General features: G+C 36.9%; 1 protein-coding gene across 9 annotated transcripts in view; it reads right to left on the bottom strand.

The window, feature by feature from the left end:
- Positions 1-20,386, bottom strand: part of NTNG1 (netrin G1) — a 159,777-nt gene that overhangs the window by 7,852 nt on the left and 131,539 nt on the right. For 5 of the 9 annotated variants that reach the window (XM_027463278.3, XM_027463280.3, XM_027463282.3 and 2 more), the window contains one exon: positions 20,248-20,385. The exons of the other annotated variants lie outside the window; for them this stretch is intronic. In XM_027463278.3, the coding sequence (XP_027319079.1) occupies positions 20,248-20,385 (138 nt within the window). The remainder of the gene's footprint in view (positions 1-20,247; position 20,386) is intronic. 9 annotated transcript variants of the gene reach the window in all.

The following is a 20,386-nucleotide window of genomic DNA, read 5'->3' as shown; positions in this document are numbered from 1 at the left end:
AAGGGCATGGGAAAACTTTAAGTAGTCAGGCTTCTTCTGAAATATTCACAATTGCTGTTACAATTACTGTTGCACACTGTATGATAAAAACCTCCAACTTGTACAACTTAAGCACCTTACTAATTTGAATAACCAGTGTCTAGTAATGACTTAAAGATTTTGTCACTAAGATTTCTCCCCCTGCCTTTCTCCCAATGAGGTCTACTACTAGATGATTGTTAGAATTTATTGGTTTTTATTTTATTTTATTTTATTTTATTTTATTTTATTTTATTTTATTTTATTTTATTTTATTTTATTTTATTTTTATTTTTATTTTTATTTTTATTTTTATTTTATTGTTACCAGTTACATTTACTCCTAAATGGGTTTTAAATGTTTAGCTACTATGAATATATGTCAAAGTGTTGATCAGACTTATTGTTTCTGAACCAGAGATACCTGATACGAAAAACAGCTATTGCTCTTTTAAACCAAAGGTATCCATAATGATTTAATTTTGTCAAGTGACACTAACTAACCTTTTTCTGCAGTGGGATTAGTAAAACTACCTTATGACACTGCCAAATGCTTTGATAGCATGGGAAGAGAAATGGTTTGTACTTATCCACCAAGGTGAAGTCTGAAGCTGAGACAAAATAAATTAGTGTAGACAAGTACAAGCCTAAGGCATATCTTACTGTGTCACAATTATTGTCTTAAAGTGACAGACGTTAATACAAAGATCTCTGGTGCAAATTTGAAACAATGTTGTGTTTAATTAAATTGTAAACAATACAAGGAAATCAACACTGACCAAGTGAGAATAGTTTCTAAAGGAAGACATCTCCATCTTGCATTGTCTTAGAATTGTCAATTACAGGCACAATTGAAATGACACTTTTAAAAATAAAACCCGTTTTATTAAGTCATAGGAGAATGATAGGTGGGTAATGAAGAAACTGTGTTTGCTGAAAGTTTCTAGTAGAGTTTTTTTATTGTTTTTCTACATGGAATTTCTGGTCTCTGTGCACAATTTTCACTACAAAACTATTTCTAATCAAATTGCAGGAAATGTCTTCAGAGTTTCTACTTAGAAGATTCAGCTTCTACTCAGAGCTGTCTCCTGTGTGCAGCCACAGAATGGATGGTGATTCCTCTCTCCTGAAAATAGGTACCAATTTATCCTGGCATTCACATGGGTAACCACAGTTCATTGCTTTGCTACTGAAAATGCAAAATCCTCTAAAGAACAAACTTAATTTTAAGCATGGTACAAAAACAGTGGAGGTAGAAAGTTATTCTATTTCACAGGCTATGTCTGTGCTTTCTCATTTTCCATCTGTATTTTTTAATCTAAAATTCCTGGATTTAAGTAATAAAAGATATTGAGAAGAAATGCATCAAATCTGTCAAAAGGATGAGGAGAAAGATGAATTTTGGATTTCATACCCTTGCATGATAGGGAAGTCATAATAGCCTTGTCTGAAACAACACCAAATAGCTTGTTAAAATGGCTGAAAACAAATGCAGATTTCTTCGTCTAAGAATTACTGTTGAGATAAACCTCTCCATCTTCCTTGGTTTTAGGAAATGGTTAGTTAACCTTTCAGTTGTATGATTTAGATAGTTTTGATTTTATACTTCTCCAAAGAGGATAATTCTCAAAGGGGGGAAAAAATCCCCATGCTTTTTATTGCTTTGCTAATGGAGGACTACCACTGACTTGGTATGACCCTCACCATATTTTAGGATAATCTCAGGAGAGCAATAAGCTTCAACATAACCTTAGTTACTCAAAAGGGACACTAAATGCCATTATCATTCATATTCCACTTAAAAAGCTGTAAGCAGTGGTGCCATTATTTCTGTCTTAGAACATTCTTAAACCACCTGTCTTCTCTTTCCTGAAGTAGGAAGAGAAGCAATTGAATCTACTTTTTCTTTTTCTTTTTTTTTTTTTTTTTTTTTTTTTCTTTTTTTCCTAGTGCCAACAGCAAGGTCAGGGTTTGGATATAACCACTATCAATAAAAATTGGATAAGTACTATAACCCCTCAGATACAGAAGATGCAGTCAGTGGTCATCATCAAAAGGCCTTGAGCAGCTGGTAGGTGGGATATGGTTCTTCAAATACATGCAGGTACTGCTATTAGAGGTGCCAGAGGGTATTTCAGGTGCTTTCACAGGGCTGGTAGATATGTAGTGAGAGCTATGGGAGTTTCAAGCTTGTGGGAATGGTGCCAGGAGACCAGCTGGGTCAAGATGCCTGTGGGTCTGTAGTGGCCATTGGGTACTTTGGTGTGCCAACAGGCTGTGACTTTCCTGGGTAGCCTGCAACCCTTTTACCTGAAGGCTCTCTGTGGCTCCCCTGCCTGTGTTTGGCACCTGCTCTGATACAGTGCTGCTATGCAAGAAACACTAAAGGCTGCTGCTGTGGAAATTCTGAAGTTTGAGTTAGAGCTGTGGAAAGTTTTGCCTGTGGCCTCCACCCAAGTGCCCTCTGCCCACCAGTGCATTTGAACTCAGGCCCTTGCCTTTGTGCTCATCTGCATGACCTGGCAGGCTCAGCCGCTCCCAGTTGATTCTGCCCCTGCCTGTTATGTTTGATTTCTCAGCATGATCCCAGACCCAACCCACTACAAGGGACATGTCTGGCAACCTGCAGCCAGTGGCCTTGCTGCCACTGAAGCTGCTCTGCTCACCTTGCTCAGGCACTGTGGCAGGACCTCGTGCTGGGGAGCGTCCCTCCTTGGTCTCCCCAAGTCTGGCTTTCCAGCATTGTGGAGCTGCCCACTTCCCCTGCACATGAGCAGTGCCATCAGACACCTACAGTCAGGCAATTAATTCAGTCCTGTCTGGAAAGCTAGCAGGATGGCTTTGTTATATATTTTCAGCTTCATGCATAACAACAGTATTTCCTTAAAATACAACAAGTATCACTTCTACAGAGCACCAAAAAGCAGAAGGCAAAGTCTTGAAGAGCAAACCGAAGCAGAAGCATCCAAAGGTCAGCAATTCGAATATGTGATTATAAATATGCCTTAGCCTTTACTCACTAGGGTTTTTGACTTGCAAGAATGTTTTGAACACAAACAGAACTCTAATTTGCTTACAAAGCTTTTCTTCCTGCTGTCCATCGCAGAGAATGCTGGATTGAAGACTTCCAAAACCCATGGAATGTCTCCCCACACTTACTCCTTTTTGGCAGTAAAATCAGCGAAGACAATCACAACTTAAAATATTTCCTAATGTTTTAGGAGATGAGTATCCTAATAATTATTTTCCTATTTTTTAATGGAAGAATAGAGAAAGAAAGACAAAGCTGGTGGCTCAAAACAGCTGCATGGCCTTGGATCCTGATGTTCTTAGTAGACAAAACTTAAAATACTTTCAGTGTTCCTTGGTAAGAAGTTTAATATTAAATTATAATTTTTTTATTTAATGATAGTATTTTTGTTGTATTCCCTTCTAGTTTTTTTTTTTTTTTTTTTGCTTCCCAAGTATATGATAGATGGGTGCATGTGCATATCCTGTTTTTTGTTTTGACAACTACATTTTTATTGATGAGGTTAGTATCACTCAGATGCAATAAGGTTGGTTCTTCCGATTTTTTTTATGCCACTTGCAGCACACGGGGAAAAATGGTGTAGGAAAATTCTCTGAGATAATAGTAATAATTCTGCATTTCAATGGATGTTTTTTCGTTTTAAATAATCTAGTTGATTTTACATATATATATATATATATTTTATGCAAAAGAGGTGCTATATAAATGCTAAATTAATTTTTAAATACTGCTATTCTAAAGTTTTTTTGTGATCTATAATCCGTTTTAACTTTCTTATTTTTGCTCCTTTGGAATAAAGCCAATTGCATGGAGCATTTTGAAAAATTAGTAACGATCTAATGGAAATATATGTTATGATGAAGTAAACTACATAAAATGGAGTTTGTAATGGAAATATCAGTAATTTAAAATTACACTCTCATAAATAACAATGATATTAACATGGGATGCATATGTAAATATTAAAGGGGAAAGAAGCTCTGAAGCAACTGATAGATAAATAAATATTTCTGTATTAAGCATGATTTATCAGCTATGTAATGGTAACCATAGGTCAGAGTAAAGCCAAGTTAATATTTATATGATTGCTATATGTTCCTCTTAAATGTAGTTTTCAAAACAGAGGCATTTAAGACACAAACAAAATACTCTAGAAGCTCAAAACACAAGTGTGCAATGTAAATGGCCTAGGATCTCTCAGCAGATGAACGTTCAGAGTTTATGTGAAGATTAGTTACAATGTAAAGGTAAAACATTTATAAAGTTCTTACAAAACATATGAAATTTTAGGGATATATATATATATTTTGTTAAAGCAACAATTATGAGCAGATAATCTGCATCTACATTGACATGTTGTGTTGAATGTAGATGAAAGGCTTCAGCGTTCTTTTGTTGAGCTAGCTCTGGAATGGGGATAAAAACATGGCCCGGTAGGTCTCACAAAGCTCTTCAGAATGAGTAAGAGTTATTACTGCCAGTGAACAATGGAGAGGTTGATGCCAAGGAAAGCCAAATGATTTGCCTGTGCTAACAAAAGAAGGGCAAAAACATAGGTCCTGTGAATTCCAGTTCTATTTACTACATTGCACTGCTTTTTAGATAAATGCAACAACGGAGTTGTTTACTATTTCCAAGGGAATTTGCAGAGCTTCAGGTTGAAAAATGCTTACAAACTATCAAGTTAAAAAAAGAATATGCAATCTTGTCCATTTACATGTGATGTGTGCAGTTGCATAAGATATTTAAATATTCTTACAGTAGAAATACTGATGTCATATATGTACCTTCTTTTAATTTGACTGGTCAGAGCTTTAGAAACTTCATATTCATATTCATATATCAGAAACATGGATTTGCAAATCCTTTTTTTTTGTCTCCTGTGCTTTATCTTGGCATTTAAAAAAATCTTATCTGTTGTTATTATTATTTTTAATTGCAGTGAAATTGAAAAATGAGACTCAACAGACAGATTCTTACGTCGTATGTCCTTCTGAAATATACTGGATGATAATATCCTGTCCTGTAAGTGGGATTTTAATTGGTGTAATGATTTACTTTCCTACTCTTTTCACTGACTTAAACAGATGGCATGTAGCACTCAGCAAAAATGAGAACTAGTAAATTAATGCATCAAATAATTAAAACTATTAGCTGCTTTATGATAGTTTTCAACAGTATTTATTGTTACACACAGACTTGCTCTAGGTATCAGTATGCATTTATCTTCATGACAGAGCAGCCACTAGATGGGAAAGCATGGATAATAGAAATTTGCATTCCAAGACAGTCCTTTCAGGTGCACGAGTTTTTCTGCAATATGCTGTGCAGGTGTAAACAATGTGATCAACTTAGCTAGTGTTGTTGAAAACACCTTTTATTTTTTCTAACTGACTTACATTATCACATCACTCAATGTGAAGTCCAAAGGACTCCTGTACTAAAGCACACTATGAAATAATTGTCTTTGATTATACTGTCTCTTAAAATTTCAAAGGCTCCTGTTATTTATTTGTCTTTCCAAAAGTGATATTTTGGTAACTACACAGTTAAAATACACAGTTTGTTTTGACAGATTGATTGATACAACATACAGGCTGATCTATATATTTTCCACAATATTATTATGCAGGCTGTTATTAATAAGTTATTGCAAAATTAAAACAATGGCACTAATCTCATTTTTATTAACTACAGAGTTTCACTACAGTTTAGAAAACATCTGAATAACAACAGGTGTGGCTTAGACTTGGAATGAGAGCACTCAATGCATATATGTTTAGTTAATGCCAGAAAAGTTCATTATACACTCAGATGAACTAAAGATAGTCTGTTTAAACATATGTATTGATAGTGCTTACTATGACAAAATGTTAAGATAATTCACACACAAAAAAGTTTATAGTTAAAATCCTCTAAGAGTAAAAGCTCTTTCCCTCTGTGCTTAACAGAGGGGAAAGTTCTTGCATAACTTCTGATGCAGAAATGTGTTAGAATTTAATTATTAGTGAAGACTCAAATAACCTGAGATCCTCAAGGAACAGAGAACTGCAAAGTATGATTTCACTTAGAAGCAATTGCTTTATTGTATTTAAAATTTTCTCCAATTTTTAGTTTATTGGGCTAGAATGTGCTAGTTAGGCTAGAATAGAAAAATAATAGGAGACTCCATTATTCTGGACACAGGTAAAATATGTTGCTTTATAATCAGTGTTATATATTTTGATGCATATATTGTATCAATACATTCAAGCTTCATGTTGAAAAGGAATAACTGCTTTACTCAACAAGTCTTCCACTCACATGTGAGACTGAACAGCCAATCTTTGTCATGCTGTGTATATAACGTTTCTAACTCATACACTCACCTTAAGGAAGAGTTACACACAATGAAAATGTACTTCTAAAATGTAGATTATTTGAAAGAGTTCTAGTATTTTTCCTTGAGGGATTTTTAGAGAAGAGTTCTGCTAAATACTATTTGGATAATGAAGCTGTATTTCCTGACAAGCTTGTCTCCTCCAGTCCAGTCTTGTTCTGTGTCCCAAGCAATCTTTTCATGCGTGCCCCTGCCTTACAGAAGCTGAATGCCCATAGCTCCTATCACATGTTCATCCTTCTCTTTCAGCAGATTTGGCAAGGACTGCAATGGAAATCTGCCTCCTCTGCTCACAAATCTCCTCCAGAACTGTATTACACCCCCCTTATGGTGAGAATCAGCGCTTACGGCATGCCTTTGTAGAGTCCCAGGTGATGGATGCATGCATACACATGATGTTGGAAGATGAGAAAAGGCTCTAATTCCAGGTAGGATGACTTTTTGTAGGACTGCTCTATGCCGGGACTCTTATGAAGGATCAAACACTGAGGCTAAACACTGAGTTTCCTCCTCCTCCATGGAGGCACGTGGCAAGCACAGCTAGCCATCATGTCACAGGTAAGGCCAACCTTTGCATAGATACATGGTCTTGGGGCAGGAGAGACTCCAGCACGGTTTCCTGATCAGGTTTGAAAGACAGGCACAGTGAAGTAAGAGCATGAGTGGAGTGTGAAATGCAGAGGTTTTATGTTGCTTGTGTGAGACAGCATTTTTTAAGTGGTAACATGGCAGATCTGAGTGGGATGATGGCTTTCTGAAGACTGCAAGAAAGCTATGGAATGAGTATCTGCTAGACTCAAAGAAAGATGAATGCTGAAAGGAAGAGGCTGGAACTGAAAGAGAGGTATTTGGGCCAAAGCCAGGATGGGTGGGAGAAGGTGAGGGAGGTGCACAACACATCTTGGCTGGCTCAGTGTTTTCTATCTGCAACACAGTCAAGGTCTTCTAATACTGCAGAGCAGGCGTGGGCTGCAGCATCGTTAAGTCGTCATAGTGCCACTGAATAAAAGAAAAGATAAAAACAGAGGACGCTTCTCTAAGCATCTTTTAATTTGTGTTTTAAATCAGTAAGGGTTTTGCATGAACTAGCAGGTCATTGCACAAAAATTATAGCACTGTATGGCTTTACTCTGATAGGTGGTGTAAATCTGGATCCAAATTTCCAGACCCTTGCAGATATTATGCTGTGTACATGCCTGTGTTTCATGATGTCTACCCAGTGTACCAACTGGCATGTGTGCGTATGTCATCTTAGTCATTTCAAAACACCTGGCTCTTTTTAAAGACATTTCCATTGCAATACAATTTTGTAATCTGTCTGTAAAGATATATGGAATGATTTTTTTTCTGAGAACTGAAAGTCTTTTTGCAGAGAGCTGCAGTTTGCTGCATAATGTCGACACAATGGGGCTGATTTAAGGATGCTATGTTTGCCCTCATTATGAATTTCCTTGCACTAATGCCCCCAGTTTAAATCTTATTGTGGGATTTTCCTGTTCTTGAAATCAGTAGGAAGTAAGCCAGTTTTCTGAACCTTGTGAGAGTAACTTGTTCTCTCTGGATTCTAGTCAGTGCTTATTGCCTCACTATCAAAATGCAGCTTCAGTTCTTTAAAGAAAGAGCTACATGTGGTGAAACCCTTTACTCTCCTTGGAAATGAAATTTTCAACTCCTCAAAGTAGGAGTCCTATTTCAAGATATTCTCGCTTTAAAGGAAAGTTCATTTCCCATTTAAAGTATTTATAATATTCAGAGATCAATGGTGAAGCATCTCATTAACAGAACACCCAGCTGAATTGTCTGCAATGGACAGCTATTTCTGTACAGAGAATAGTGGAGATGTGGGTTGCTCCCACGCCTGTCAGTGTGTATGGGAGCTGAAAATGGTTAGTGTATATGGGTAAAAGTGGCCTAGCAGTTTTGAAGTGCAAGAATAGATTTTTGGGTCCATTGGAAAAGCCTTTAAATTTAAGTATGAAATACTGTAAGAAATGGGGCTAGCAGCTAAGAGTCCTAGAAAGATAATGATGGCTTTCTGTTCAGCAATTCAGAGATACTCAGTACACAGCTCCACCCCGAGCTCCATAAGCTGGAGCAATATTTGGGTTTATCAGCAGACCTTTTTTTTATACTTTTTCTACATCTGGAAAACACATGCCATCTGTGTATGTCTGAAAAGCATGAAAGATTTGCAAAGTTACTCCACTAACTCTAGAAGGGAATGGGTGAAGTAATAGGCAAAGACAAGTACAAATCAAAATATTGTCTTTAGATTCAGCCAGTGACATCAGCGCAGTTGTTTTTATGTAGCTTTCCACTTCTATCTGAACAAAAAGGCATAGTTGTTAAAAAGAAAAAAAAAAAAAAAAGGAAGAAAATAGCATATAAAGAAGTACTTGTTCAAGCTGCAGTTGTAAAAACCACAAAATAGTTTTGGGTGTAATGCTTTAATAATCATATGCCTGAACTGTAAATTGTAATAAGCTATGTTAATGAACATGGCCCCTTTAATGTAATTTGCCAAGTTGATAGACTTTCTACATACGTTAATTACCAACATCTGAATTATGATCATACTCATTCCTATTCTCTGTAGAAATCTTTAAACTTCCAGCACTGTCACAGCTTTCTCTTCTCACCTGATGATTATAGGTAAAAGTTTTATTAACGATTTAATTATTCTCTTTAGAAGCCAACATAATTACAATGGGCTTGACTCTGCTCCCATTAAAAGTCTTTTTAAATGATTTTGCCATTAAATGTAGTCCAATGTGAGAGAAGAGCAGTTTGAAATCAACAAAATCGTGCCTCAAAATTGCAGTGATGAAAGAGATTGAAAGGAATAATACCATTAACATTTTACAGAACATCAGAGGACTTGTGTAGGGGCTATCAGCCCCGTCTAAATACATATTGGATAAATCCTACAAAACTTTATTCACTTTCAAAGTTCTTATTCATATGAACAGCTTGACTAAATCATCTGCAGTAAAGAGGAATAGTCTGACTAAGAAGTTCTGACTAAAGAGTTCTGACTAAAAAGCTGGAAGGATGTTTATGAGACCAAGCTTTTGTTTCTAATTTTATCATTCTCATGTTCCCTGTCAAAATATTTACTTGCATGTTTAACTTGAAGGTGCATATGAAGTCACTGCAAGGTTACATGTCTCAAGGGTAAAGATCCAGGTTAAGAGGATATCATCATGCATGCACTTATTAGAAATAAATGCTAGGAGAAGCTAAAGGGGCATAATGCTTGCAGATGATTTGGTGAATCGATCATATTATAGATGCAGCATAAAGTGAGTATCAAAACCAAGACCCCTATTGAAAAGTATAGTTATAAAAATTGCCTTGTTAGCAGCAGAGTAAAGGAAAACTTTTTATAAAGACGTTTATTTACAAACAGTAAAGAAAGAATAACAATTCTCAAATTATAATGAAATGACGGAAAAAAGAAAAGAGCATCAACAGTAGTACTTCAGCTCTAAGAACATGTTAAGGTAGAAAGGAAGTCCAGAAATAATTTAAAGTGATGCATTAAATTCCCAAAATTAGTAGTTCTTTTTTATTATTATTATTTTTGAAACACAGCAGAAGTAGAAGCTTCCCAGGAAGTCTCTAGAACAAATGAATGGTAAACGATACATTCATGGAAAAAAAAGTCCGTCAACTATTCCATATGTGGAAGAGCTTCAGGAAGTTACTATGTCACTGCCTCTCTTGATGGGAGCAAACTCTGGAGGCAGATCAAAGTACATACAAACCATTCTTAAAAAATGGAGAACAGTGTGTTCTATCAGATGACAGGAAACAAGTAATATTGATCCAATTTAAAACAAAAAGGAAACGAATTTCTCTTACCTGTGGTTTTACTAATTTAATTGCCAAGACTGGCTTCCTTAACTATAAGAAGGGACTTTTACAGACCGGATTTTTAGAAAGAGCCTCAAGGAGAGTTAGAGGAACTACAGACTAGTAAGTACTTCTGCAGCAAACGAATTGATGGGAACTGTAATGAAGAACAGAATTAGCAAATAGAAGAGTAAGCATGATAAGCAGGGAAGAACAAATTTTTTTTTTTTTGGTAGAGGGAAATCATAGGAAATAATTGCTTACAGATCTAGTAGATAATTTTTTTGAAGGAATTGGTAAGCAGTATGTGGACACAGGTGATCAAGTTGATAACATGAATCTCCAAAAGCATTTCATGAGATCCCTCAGTAACATTTTTCAAAGAAACCAGGCTGTCATGCAATAAGCGTTTTTTTTTTTTTTTCATGGTATAATCATGGATTAAATAATGGGAAAAAGGGTAAGAATAAATGTCAATTATTTCAACTGAAAAGAGACTACTACTTAGTCCTGTAAGAATCACATCAGGAATTATACGTGCAGAACTGCACTAGAAAAGTGAGTGGAAAGTAACACAATAATGTTTGTTCATATTACAAAAGTATTGGGCCTGTAACAATCTTAAGAAGAATTTCTAAGATGCTGGGTGATAGTACAATAAAACGGTAGATGAAATTGTTTTTTGACAAGTAATGTATAGCAAAATCCTCTATCTCTATAGATATTTGGCTTTTTACCATTTAAGAAAGATACTTTAAGAATAGTTCTGTGTAATTTACTGACAATTTTGACTTAATGCTCTGTATCAGTCAAAATGCGAATAGAATCTTGAAATTTTTAGGACAGGAAAAAAGAATGAAACAGAAAACACCACAATGCCACCATATGAGTTCATGATGTACCGATCTCTTTAAGTTTGAAGTCCTGCATATTGAGAAGTTTATACTGCTACCAAAAACGGTAGGGTGAAGTCTGATCATAGGTATAAACTGTAGGTAAAGGGGGGATTAAACAGATTATTATTCCTTAGCATAAAAAAGGGAAGATAGATTGAAGGAAAATACGACAGACATCTATAAAATCATAAATGCTACGGCAAAGATGAACTGGACATGATCATTCATTTATTCTTGTTACCTCTTCTGTCCAAGAACTAGGAAATACCAAATGAAATCGTCAGTCAGCCGGTTAAAACAAAGACACTTGGTATAATGAAACGGGGAATTTCATGGCTATTTTGTATAATGGAACAGTGAATTTTGTTATCCAAACAGGATGTTTGGAATGAATGAATGTCTCCAGGAGTGATTAGACAGATCAGTGGATAAAAGTCATATTGAGACCAACTAAGTGTGAAGATATTGATGAATTCTTTGGCTAAGAAAGTACCTAAGCAGTAGCTTTCTAGAGTTTGAATACTTGTGGTGAATGAAATACCACTCAATACAGATACAATACAAATACAGAAAACTGGATTAAATTGATCCCTGTGCAGACTTTGGTGCAGACTTCCTCAGGTTTCTACTGTAAGGTGTTCTAGTGGCTGTAAGCATGCAAACATGAAGATAAACACGTGACTTACAGGAGTGAGAGGTTTTAAAGACCAGCTTTACCATAGATTAGGTAAGATACTCAGAAAACAATAGAGTGAAGTGAGAATAAATTGAAGTGGGAATAATATATATATATATTTTAAAAGCACTTCTGTTAAGTGTTAAAAGCTCAGATCTTGAAAGGTCCTGATTATTTTCAGAAATTCATTGCTCAATTACTCAACCTGTTGGTACTAAACTCAGCTTTTTTAAAAATTTCTTTAAAATGTTGTCTGATGGGAGTTTTGTTCACCTCTGTAGATTACTCATTAAAAATATTGTCAATGACAAAAGCCAATATCTTTTGGAAGGTACCTCAAATAGTTTGTCTATGCGCTATGTCATTAAACGCATGTCATCAGATGGTAGATACTACAGTACTCTGCTCTGTAGAAATACAAACCTAGGAGTTGGACTTGATGATCGTTGTTGGGTCCCTTCCAACTCAGGATATTCTATGATTCTATGAAACCTGAAGACAGAAATTGCTGATTACTTGAGGATTAAATCCTTTCAGCATATTAAAATGCAGGGCAGAAATGCACCTTAACATCAGATGTGCCCCCTGTACCTAGAAGAACTCTGAAATCTATTTCAGGTGGAAGCTAGGCAAGATTTATTTATTTTTCTTTACCTTTAATAGCATAATAGCACTGTGGGAGGCTAGCTCCTGTTGTGGAAGGCAGTCAGTACCTTGCAGGTTCACACCTATCAGCTGAACTTTGATTTGAACTAAACTGAACTTTGATTTTCATATTGCTATCAGCATGAACAGAAAGATCTCTTGGAGGAGTTGTAATTGGACGCGTGTAAAGGAAGTTAAAGCTCTAAATCCTGAGGCCTTAATAATTAGCATGTACTGCTGTCAGCATTGCTATCAGTTACATTGATGGCAAGATAGCAAGTGTCGACTATCTTTAATTGCATCAGGTCAGTAGTTTTTATCTCCAGTTAAGCAGAATAGAGATTGTTTTATGTACTCCTAAATGATCCTTTTAAGGCCCCTTTATAAAAATGTCCCATCTGGGTGTGTCTGTGGTGGTATAGATCTTTTTATTTCAGTCCTCATAAAAAGGTAGTGAGCAGGCAAATTATAGTTATGGCCACAGAGCAGGCTTGAAAGGAAAGCATGACATTTTCAGAGGAGAAGTAGTCCTGTGCATCACTGTTCAAATGAACACTTAATAATTCATAACAATTAACTGCTTTATAAATTTCCTCTTCAATACGTTTCCAAATGTGAATAGATTAAACAGTAATTGCTATCAAGCTTTATGTTCTATTTCATGTTCCTAATAAAAGTTTATCTCATGGAGCTTCCTTTGTATATTTTTGATCTACTCCTAACTGAGTGCAATATACTGTATTAAAATATTTATCATTGTGCTATCAAATATTAACCATTTTAAAATAATCTGACTAAAGAAAACAAATAATGCTACTTGTTTAACTTTTTATGAATTTCCTAGTATTTAGTTATTCAGAATGCTCCCGTGACACGGCACCAAAAATACTGAAGTATCTGCAAATCACATTGCCTCTTACTGTTGCGAATTGGGCTCTGATCATGTCTATCACTATTGTTCATTTTGGCTTTACACATAGAAAAACAGTTCTTCAGTCTGTAAAAAGTTACTATACCACCTCAGTACAAGCAGATCTTAGAGGTTTGTGTTATTCTATAGGCTAGGTGTTTTTCTGGGAGGAGTACAGAACAGTTTTGATTTGTTTTTAAGGAAATTTCCCTAATTATCCACCTGCTTGTTCTTAAATTGTGTAGCTTTGTCTGGTGCAAATGCCAACAGCTTGTTAGAGTATAACGTGAATGATTTAATGAAGGAAAGAGGGGATGCTCATCCCCCATTTCCCTAGCATGTGCTGTACTGCAGGGCCGCCTAGTGCAGCCTCACCTGGCTGCAGGATCACATCATGCCCCAGCCCAGGGGGTGAGGCCCTCCCTGGGTGCTCCTGCTTGTTCAACCCCTGGCTGAATCGTGTCACAGAACTAATGCAGAGGAAAATTTTCTTGTCTTAGTGTCCTGCTGAGTTTATTCTGAGGTGGTTCAGGAATGGGTCCAACAAGTGCCTGAGATGTTACTGGGGATGTGGGATTAAATAGCTGGTAACTGGGAGAAGGGGGATTGCTGCACCTGCAATTAAAGTAATTTAGGCAGCTGTGGAATAGCACCTTTGAAGCTGATACCTTGGCAAGATCACCAGGAGAACAACCTCTTTGCTCCAATCCAAGCTTTTACCTTGCTGGGGAAGAATTGTTCTTTTAAGGGTTACATGTGTCAGTGTTGCTTCTGAACAATTAATTTTCACGTTGGAGAAAGCAAATCTGATCACCAGGTTATCAGAATAAATCTCCTGAATTGAGGAGCTGGAGTCTGTTAAGAACCTAGTGCCTCTTAATAAGATGCTAACTTAGGCTAGCAACCCCCCTACCCTATGCCTCATTCTCTGTTTGTTTTATGATCCGCTATCCCTAGGGGCTTCCCCACACACAGGTGTTACCTAGCTCACAATCCTTTTTGTAGAAGCCTTCCTTGCAGCTCAGAGGCACCGAGATAACCTGCTTGAGCACTCCTGATGTCACTCTAGTCTATTCCCTTTGTAGGCTGCTCTCTTTTCACAACATTTGACAGGTTTTGAAGCAGGAGTACTAAAAGCAGCTTGAGGCTTGATCCCCAGTCTAGCCATTTTATGGTAACTCTGTAGATCTCTAAAATACCTATATGTAGACAGCATCCCATGCTTTTATTTTCTTCTCTATGCTCTTCACAGAGGAAAGGTGTTTCATTTAATTCTTTTTGTTAAATACAGTATTTCTGGTGTGGCATTTATTTATTTTAAAATATCCTCTCTGCAGGGAGATATCAGCCTTCTTTTTCTCCAAGTCCAGTATCTCGTTAAAAAAATATAATTCCATGACATTCATACTTGGATAGTAAAAACATTTTCTATATATTGGTTTCTATGTATTGGTTGATCTGTATGGTTATTCTGTGGGCCGTGCGCTTTGGAATTAATGTGGATGTGCTTATTAACACATTGTTTCTGCAGGTTTAGAAGGCTCAGGCTCTCAGTATGGTGTTATGTGTACGGTAAGTCAGCGTGCTTCCACTGAGGGTAATGGAATCGGTGTTTTGAATCATCTGAGAATCAGGCTTGATAACACTGTAATTTTATTTGTAATTTTGCCTTGCTTGTCCTTACACCCGTGAGCTGTACTTTGCCTTGAGCTGAAGCAGAGGGATTCTGAATTGGTTTAAGGAGAATTATTCTGCATTTAAATTGGGAGTGGTTTGAAGCAGAGTCTGTTCCTCTGACATCCAAATCCCTATACACACACGATTTCTTTAGTCTGCATAACAATCATGTAAAACAGGTATTGGGAAAGCAGCATTTTATGTGTCGAGTCCAAGGGCAAATTGTTCCTTAGGGACTGCCATGTTCAACCCCATCAGAACTTCATATTTTTCAATAAATTCTTTCTGTTTTATTTTATTTCCCTCTGGCTCGAAGGGTGGCAGTGCACTTGCTAGCACCAGTCCTGGCACCAAAACAGACCAGAAGTAGAAGTCTATACTGCACCTGTGCAGAGGGGAAATCCCTTTTGTGGCCTGGCCACTGGTAAAAGGATGGAAAAAGGTATAAATGGATTGTCTGTGGCCCCATGCACAGGTGGTTGGAAAGGTGAACCGGAAAGCAGGGCTTTCTGGTTTTGAATTTGTTTCTTTTTACAGAATATAGTTCCCCACACACAAATTCGATGTGTAGGAATCGAAGGACAGATGCACCTGCATACAAACAAGTATAAAAGCTCACTAAGCTTCCAGGGGAGATACAATGGGAAGAGAGCATCACATTTACATACTTCATCTATCTAGAAAGAAGAATATGATGCATTTTAAGAAATGGAAGGAAATGCATCTTTTCTTGCTGAACTGTGAATGCAAATTTCCACAAGCAAATGTTACTGTAATTTGCAGGATCACAATTTCAGGTTTGATTTTCTTTGGAAATTCAATCTGCATGATTTTGATCAAATGCCTTGGGTTCTCACATTTGTAACATCACAAAATGCAGAAAAAGTGTATTTAATCATATAAGCCAAATGCACGCTGTAACAGAATATGAGCTATCTAACAGGCTGCAGAGCGACAAAAGTTCAGTCCAGATACAAGCACTGAGTGCAGCTTGAGCATTGAAGATAAGAGCGTAATTGTAATCCTCTGCCTGCTTTAATAATAATAAAAAAAAAAAAGCAAAAAAAAAAAAGAGGGTAAAATAAAAGAAACTATTCAGAGCTTGACATAAGGCATCTGACTGAAAACGTACTTGCTAATTGTTTAACATTTACACCATTGAAACAAGATGATTTAAAACAATGATTCACAGGAAATAACGTGCTGAATTTAACTGGGGTGCAAGCTACTGTTGGTAACACTTGTTCTCAGTCTAGGCTTTGTGGGGCTGCAGGACTGAAGGTTCAATCTCTGTATTTGCTCATTAACAATATGAAGGGAGCTAGTGAGTCATAGTAATCATTGGACTTTCCCTCACCTTTTTCCCCGGTGGATAATCATGCATAATGAAAATTAGAGCCATGCTGCTAAGCTGAGTTTGGCAAGAGTGGCACTTGCTCTTTGTCAGATTGAGTAAATATGTGGCTGTTTTTGGAATCAACTGTTGTGCAAGTGAAATTAAAAGGTGTTATTTTCAAACACTCCTGCATGTATAGAGCAGAGTTCAGTCACCAGAAATGTCATGGACAAGAAATATGAAAGATCCAATACTTCGAGTTGTACGCTTAGAAAATCGAATGAATGCTCTTGCATTATATTTTATCTTCATTTTTCAAACTCAGGCAGTTCTTATGTGTAAATGCTTCAACATTTTTTTTTTTTTTTTTTTTTTTTTTACAGGTTCCCCTTATCACAGAGCACTGTGATCAGTTCAGGACTGGCCCAGAACAGCTGTAGTTGCTGGTTAAGTCTCTTCCTGGGTTTGGAGCTGTGTTTTCTGTTTCTACATTCATTTCTAAAGGAAATTGTTTAATTACTATAGCGTAGAAAAATGAAATACTGCTATGGAGTTCCTCCTGTTTCTGGAATTCTGAAAGAGTTTCAGGACCAGACTGCTCAGTTCATAATGCACTCCTTATGCTTTGATCTCGGTATGTGTGCTGGTGAGAAAACCATTGTGGGTATCTGGAAGGGAGGGGGAGAGCTAAACCCCAGCTGCTTCCCCTGCATGCTCGGTGCCTGCGGCGTGGATGGGTCCAGGGGGAGGGCTTAGAGGCACAGTTGCATCCATTCTGCCTCTTTTTCCTGAGGGCAGCAAACCTTCCTGTACCAACCAGACCCTGCTGACCACTATGTCTGTGCAGCACAAACCCTGAATTCAGTAAGATAACAGCTGTTATCATGGTGCTTTTTATCTGGGAGGCAAAGTCTAAAATTGCATCTGACCTCTGAATGCACAGAGACGCAAGTGATGAGCGCTCTGCCTAGATCCTCAAAGGTTTTAGATGAAATCAGTACGAGTGCAGTACCTAAATGAATACTTCTGAGGATAATAGCTTCTGTCTCTTTCGCCCAAGTGTGGTACAAGGTAGACTTCGAACAGTAATTTATCAAATGATATATTGTGAGCCTTCGAACACAACTGGACTTCCAGCATTGTTTTTCCCAAATGGGATTAGTAATACTGTAAACTAAGCCACTCCATTTACTAATGCAATCATACAAGTAATTAAACTAGCTATGGTATAGATTTAACTTACTTATTTATAGGTCAAGCTTCTGGTTGCCCTAGGTCAATGATGTTTAGCAACAAAGCTCCATAAAAATAGATTTTCTTAATAATGCCGATAGGCTTTGTGTGGCAACAAGTAAACAACCACACACTGATGTGCTTCGTGAGAATCCATCTTTGCATATATATATATTTCTGGGCAGCGCAAGCTCAAGGGAAACAAATCACAACCATACACTACATGTCCAGACAAATAATCTTTTCGTGCTTTGCTAAGGCAGAAGAATAAATTCTTATTTTTCCTGTATATATCAGGGTTTGCTTGGTTGTCCAGTCATTTGTTTAGATTTCAATGAAAAGATAACAGAGGTAAAATTGCTGTGCTACAAAATTAAATGAATTGGAATACCATTCCTCCATGGAAAGACTTGAAGCAAGATTTAAATCTCTGTGTGCTTGGTAAAACACGGCAATTTGGGGTCTGTTCCATAGAACTGACAACTGCATCTTGTTGTTTTTCTTTTAAATTTGATCAGATAATTTGATGGAACTTGGAGAATATCTGACAGTTACACAATCACATGGAGATTTGTTCATAAAATAACAACACAGGGACACTTAATTAGTTTTGTCAGCAAATAAAAAGGCACTAGCTTGCATTTCCAGGAACCGTCTAAAGGTTTTTCAAATATGCTGATTCAGCTAAAATCAGGCTTTTTATATGTTGGGCTCAAAAAATCCTAATTAGAAAAACATTATTGAGCTTATAATGTCCAAACCTGAGAAGACAGGAAATAGTTAATAAGTAATTACTTACTTTTACAGATTTAACAACCTGGTGTGTGTGTGTGTATAATATTTTATGACCGTACGATTCACTCCACGGATCTCCAGGCCTGTTCAATATCTCGGCTACTTAATATTTTATTTAAACTCATGATGCAGACATAAATGTTTGCTATGTTTTATTCAAATTCTGCTGCAGAGAATCATGTTGATTCCCTTCTTTTCAGTTTTTTGTCTTTTCTTTTTCCTTCCTGTTACTACCCGATCTCGATGTTTCGCAAATTCTAATGCTTATTTTGCTGGTACCTAGGGTAAGGTGCAGGGGAGGTGACAACCTCCTCCTACATAAGGGGTGCACAGGCAAAGCAAGATTCTGTGATTTCAGATGCTGTTTTTGGGATATATAGGGTCTGATTTTTCAAAATATTATTGACAGAGGACTTGGAGGTTTGAAAAGTACTTCACCTGCTTTCTGTTGGAACTGTATGTGCTCCGTGTTTTGTGAAACACAACTCAAGGGCAGGCACCCAGCAAATGGGAATGAAGTTAGCAACCACGCACAAAAAATACGGTTTAAACAACCTGCCCAAACACAGACAAGAGCTTTCTGGCAGAGGCAGAGAGAGTCCAGTTTTCTCAGGTAACATTTAGCTGCCTTGCCAATGCAACCTTCCTTTCTATTCATGTATGAGTTTAATGATAATTGATTAATTATTACAGTCTTTCTTGAAATTCTGCATTTGTTGGTTTTCAGACGTTTACTGAACTGTCACAAGCCCAGGTTTTCTATTTCAGACTATTCATTGTTTAGAGAGGAAGGGGTAATCTCCATCTTTATTGTTTCTTTAACTTATGTTTTAAAATTTACATTTGTTTTAGAGCATTTAGAGCATTTGCGTGGCTCTCTGGTCAATTTTATGTTTGGTTAATCAGTGTCAGTAATTACATTCTCTTGTGTTTCTCAGCCTTACAAATCTAAAGCAAGCTGTTAGAGGAATCTGTTTCATGTGTCTATGTGGAAGCATACAGAGAGGCAGGAAGAAAAAGGTTAAAGAAGAACATGAGAGGACACTTCAGAATTTCTCCAAGTAGGTGATCAAAGCAGTTATAAAGAATAAATCAGAATCTATTACAAAGGAAATTGGCAATAAAAGCCTAATCCTATATGTACTGGTGTGCTATTTCCACTCTTTTACAAGACCTGTTAACCAGAAAAGAATCTAAATATACAACTAAGCATTGAAACATCTGCTTCTAATAATATTTATACCAAATTTCAGCACCTATTTTTAAATAAGTATACTTTTAAAAAATTATCTTTAGCTTTTATGTGGTTTTCACTAATTGTAACAAGTAATGAGGTAGTGTCTTGCAGTTTTATTGTTCAGAGACATAGTTCTAACGTATGAAAGCACAGTTCAGTTACTCAAATAGGCTGAAGTTTAGTATAGAAAAAAGGAAACATGCAGAGAAATTACCTTCTGTCTTTCAGTAAGATTTTTCAAGTTAGAGTTAATATGCTGATGTTTTAGTACACAAGGCTACTTCACATGTGGCAAGGCACGCATATTTATGTATTTCAGTGGGAGCTCCTGCAGGTGTTATCAAGAGCAAGAGAGAGGACACCGAAAGTACATTAAAATTAATGGATGGAACAGTCAATCTACTGTCCTCATCTGGGAACCTCCATAAAGATTGGCAGTATGGCATTCTTACGGCTTGGAGAGGTTTTGCTCATTTTCTGCCCTTAGGTAGCTGCACATGATAGCATACAGACGCAGATGCAGCAAAGCTGCAGGAAAGGGGCAACTCTGAGTTACTTACGTTGACAGCCCAAGCTGTGCCAGATATATCCCGGCAGACATTTATCACATTTAGGCCCTGATGTTCCCTCCTTACACTCACAAAATCCTCTGTCATTACAGCGATCATGGACTGAACCAAAAGGGTTACAATAACAGTC

The sequence above is a fragment of the Anas platyrhynchos genome, chromosome 8 (genome assembly GCF_047663525.1).
Source record: "Anas platyrhynchos isolate ZD024472 breed Pekin duck chromosome 8, IASCAAS_PekinDuck_T2T, whole genome shotgun sequence".
In the NCBI taxonomy this organism is placed as follows: domain Eukaryota; kingdom Metazoa; phylum Chordata; class Aves; order Anseriformes; family Anatidae; genus Anas; species Anas platyrhynchos.
This window is presented reverse-complemented; position numbering and strand designations above follow the sequence as displayed.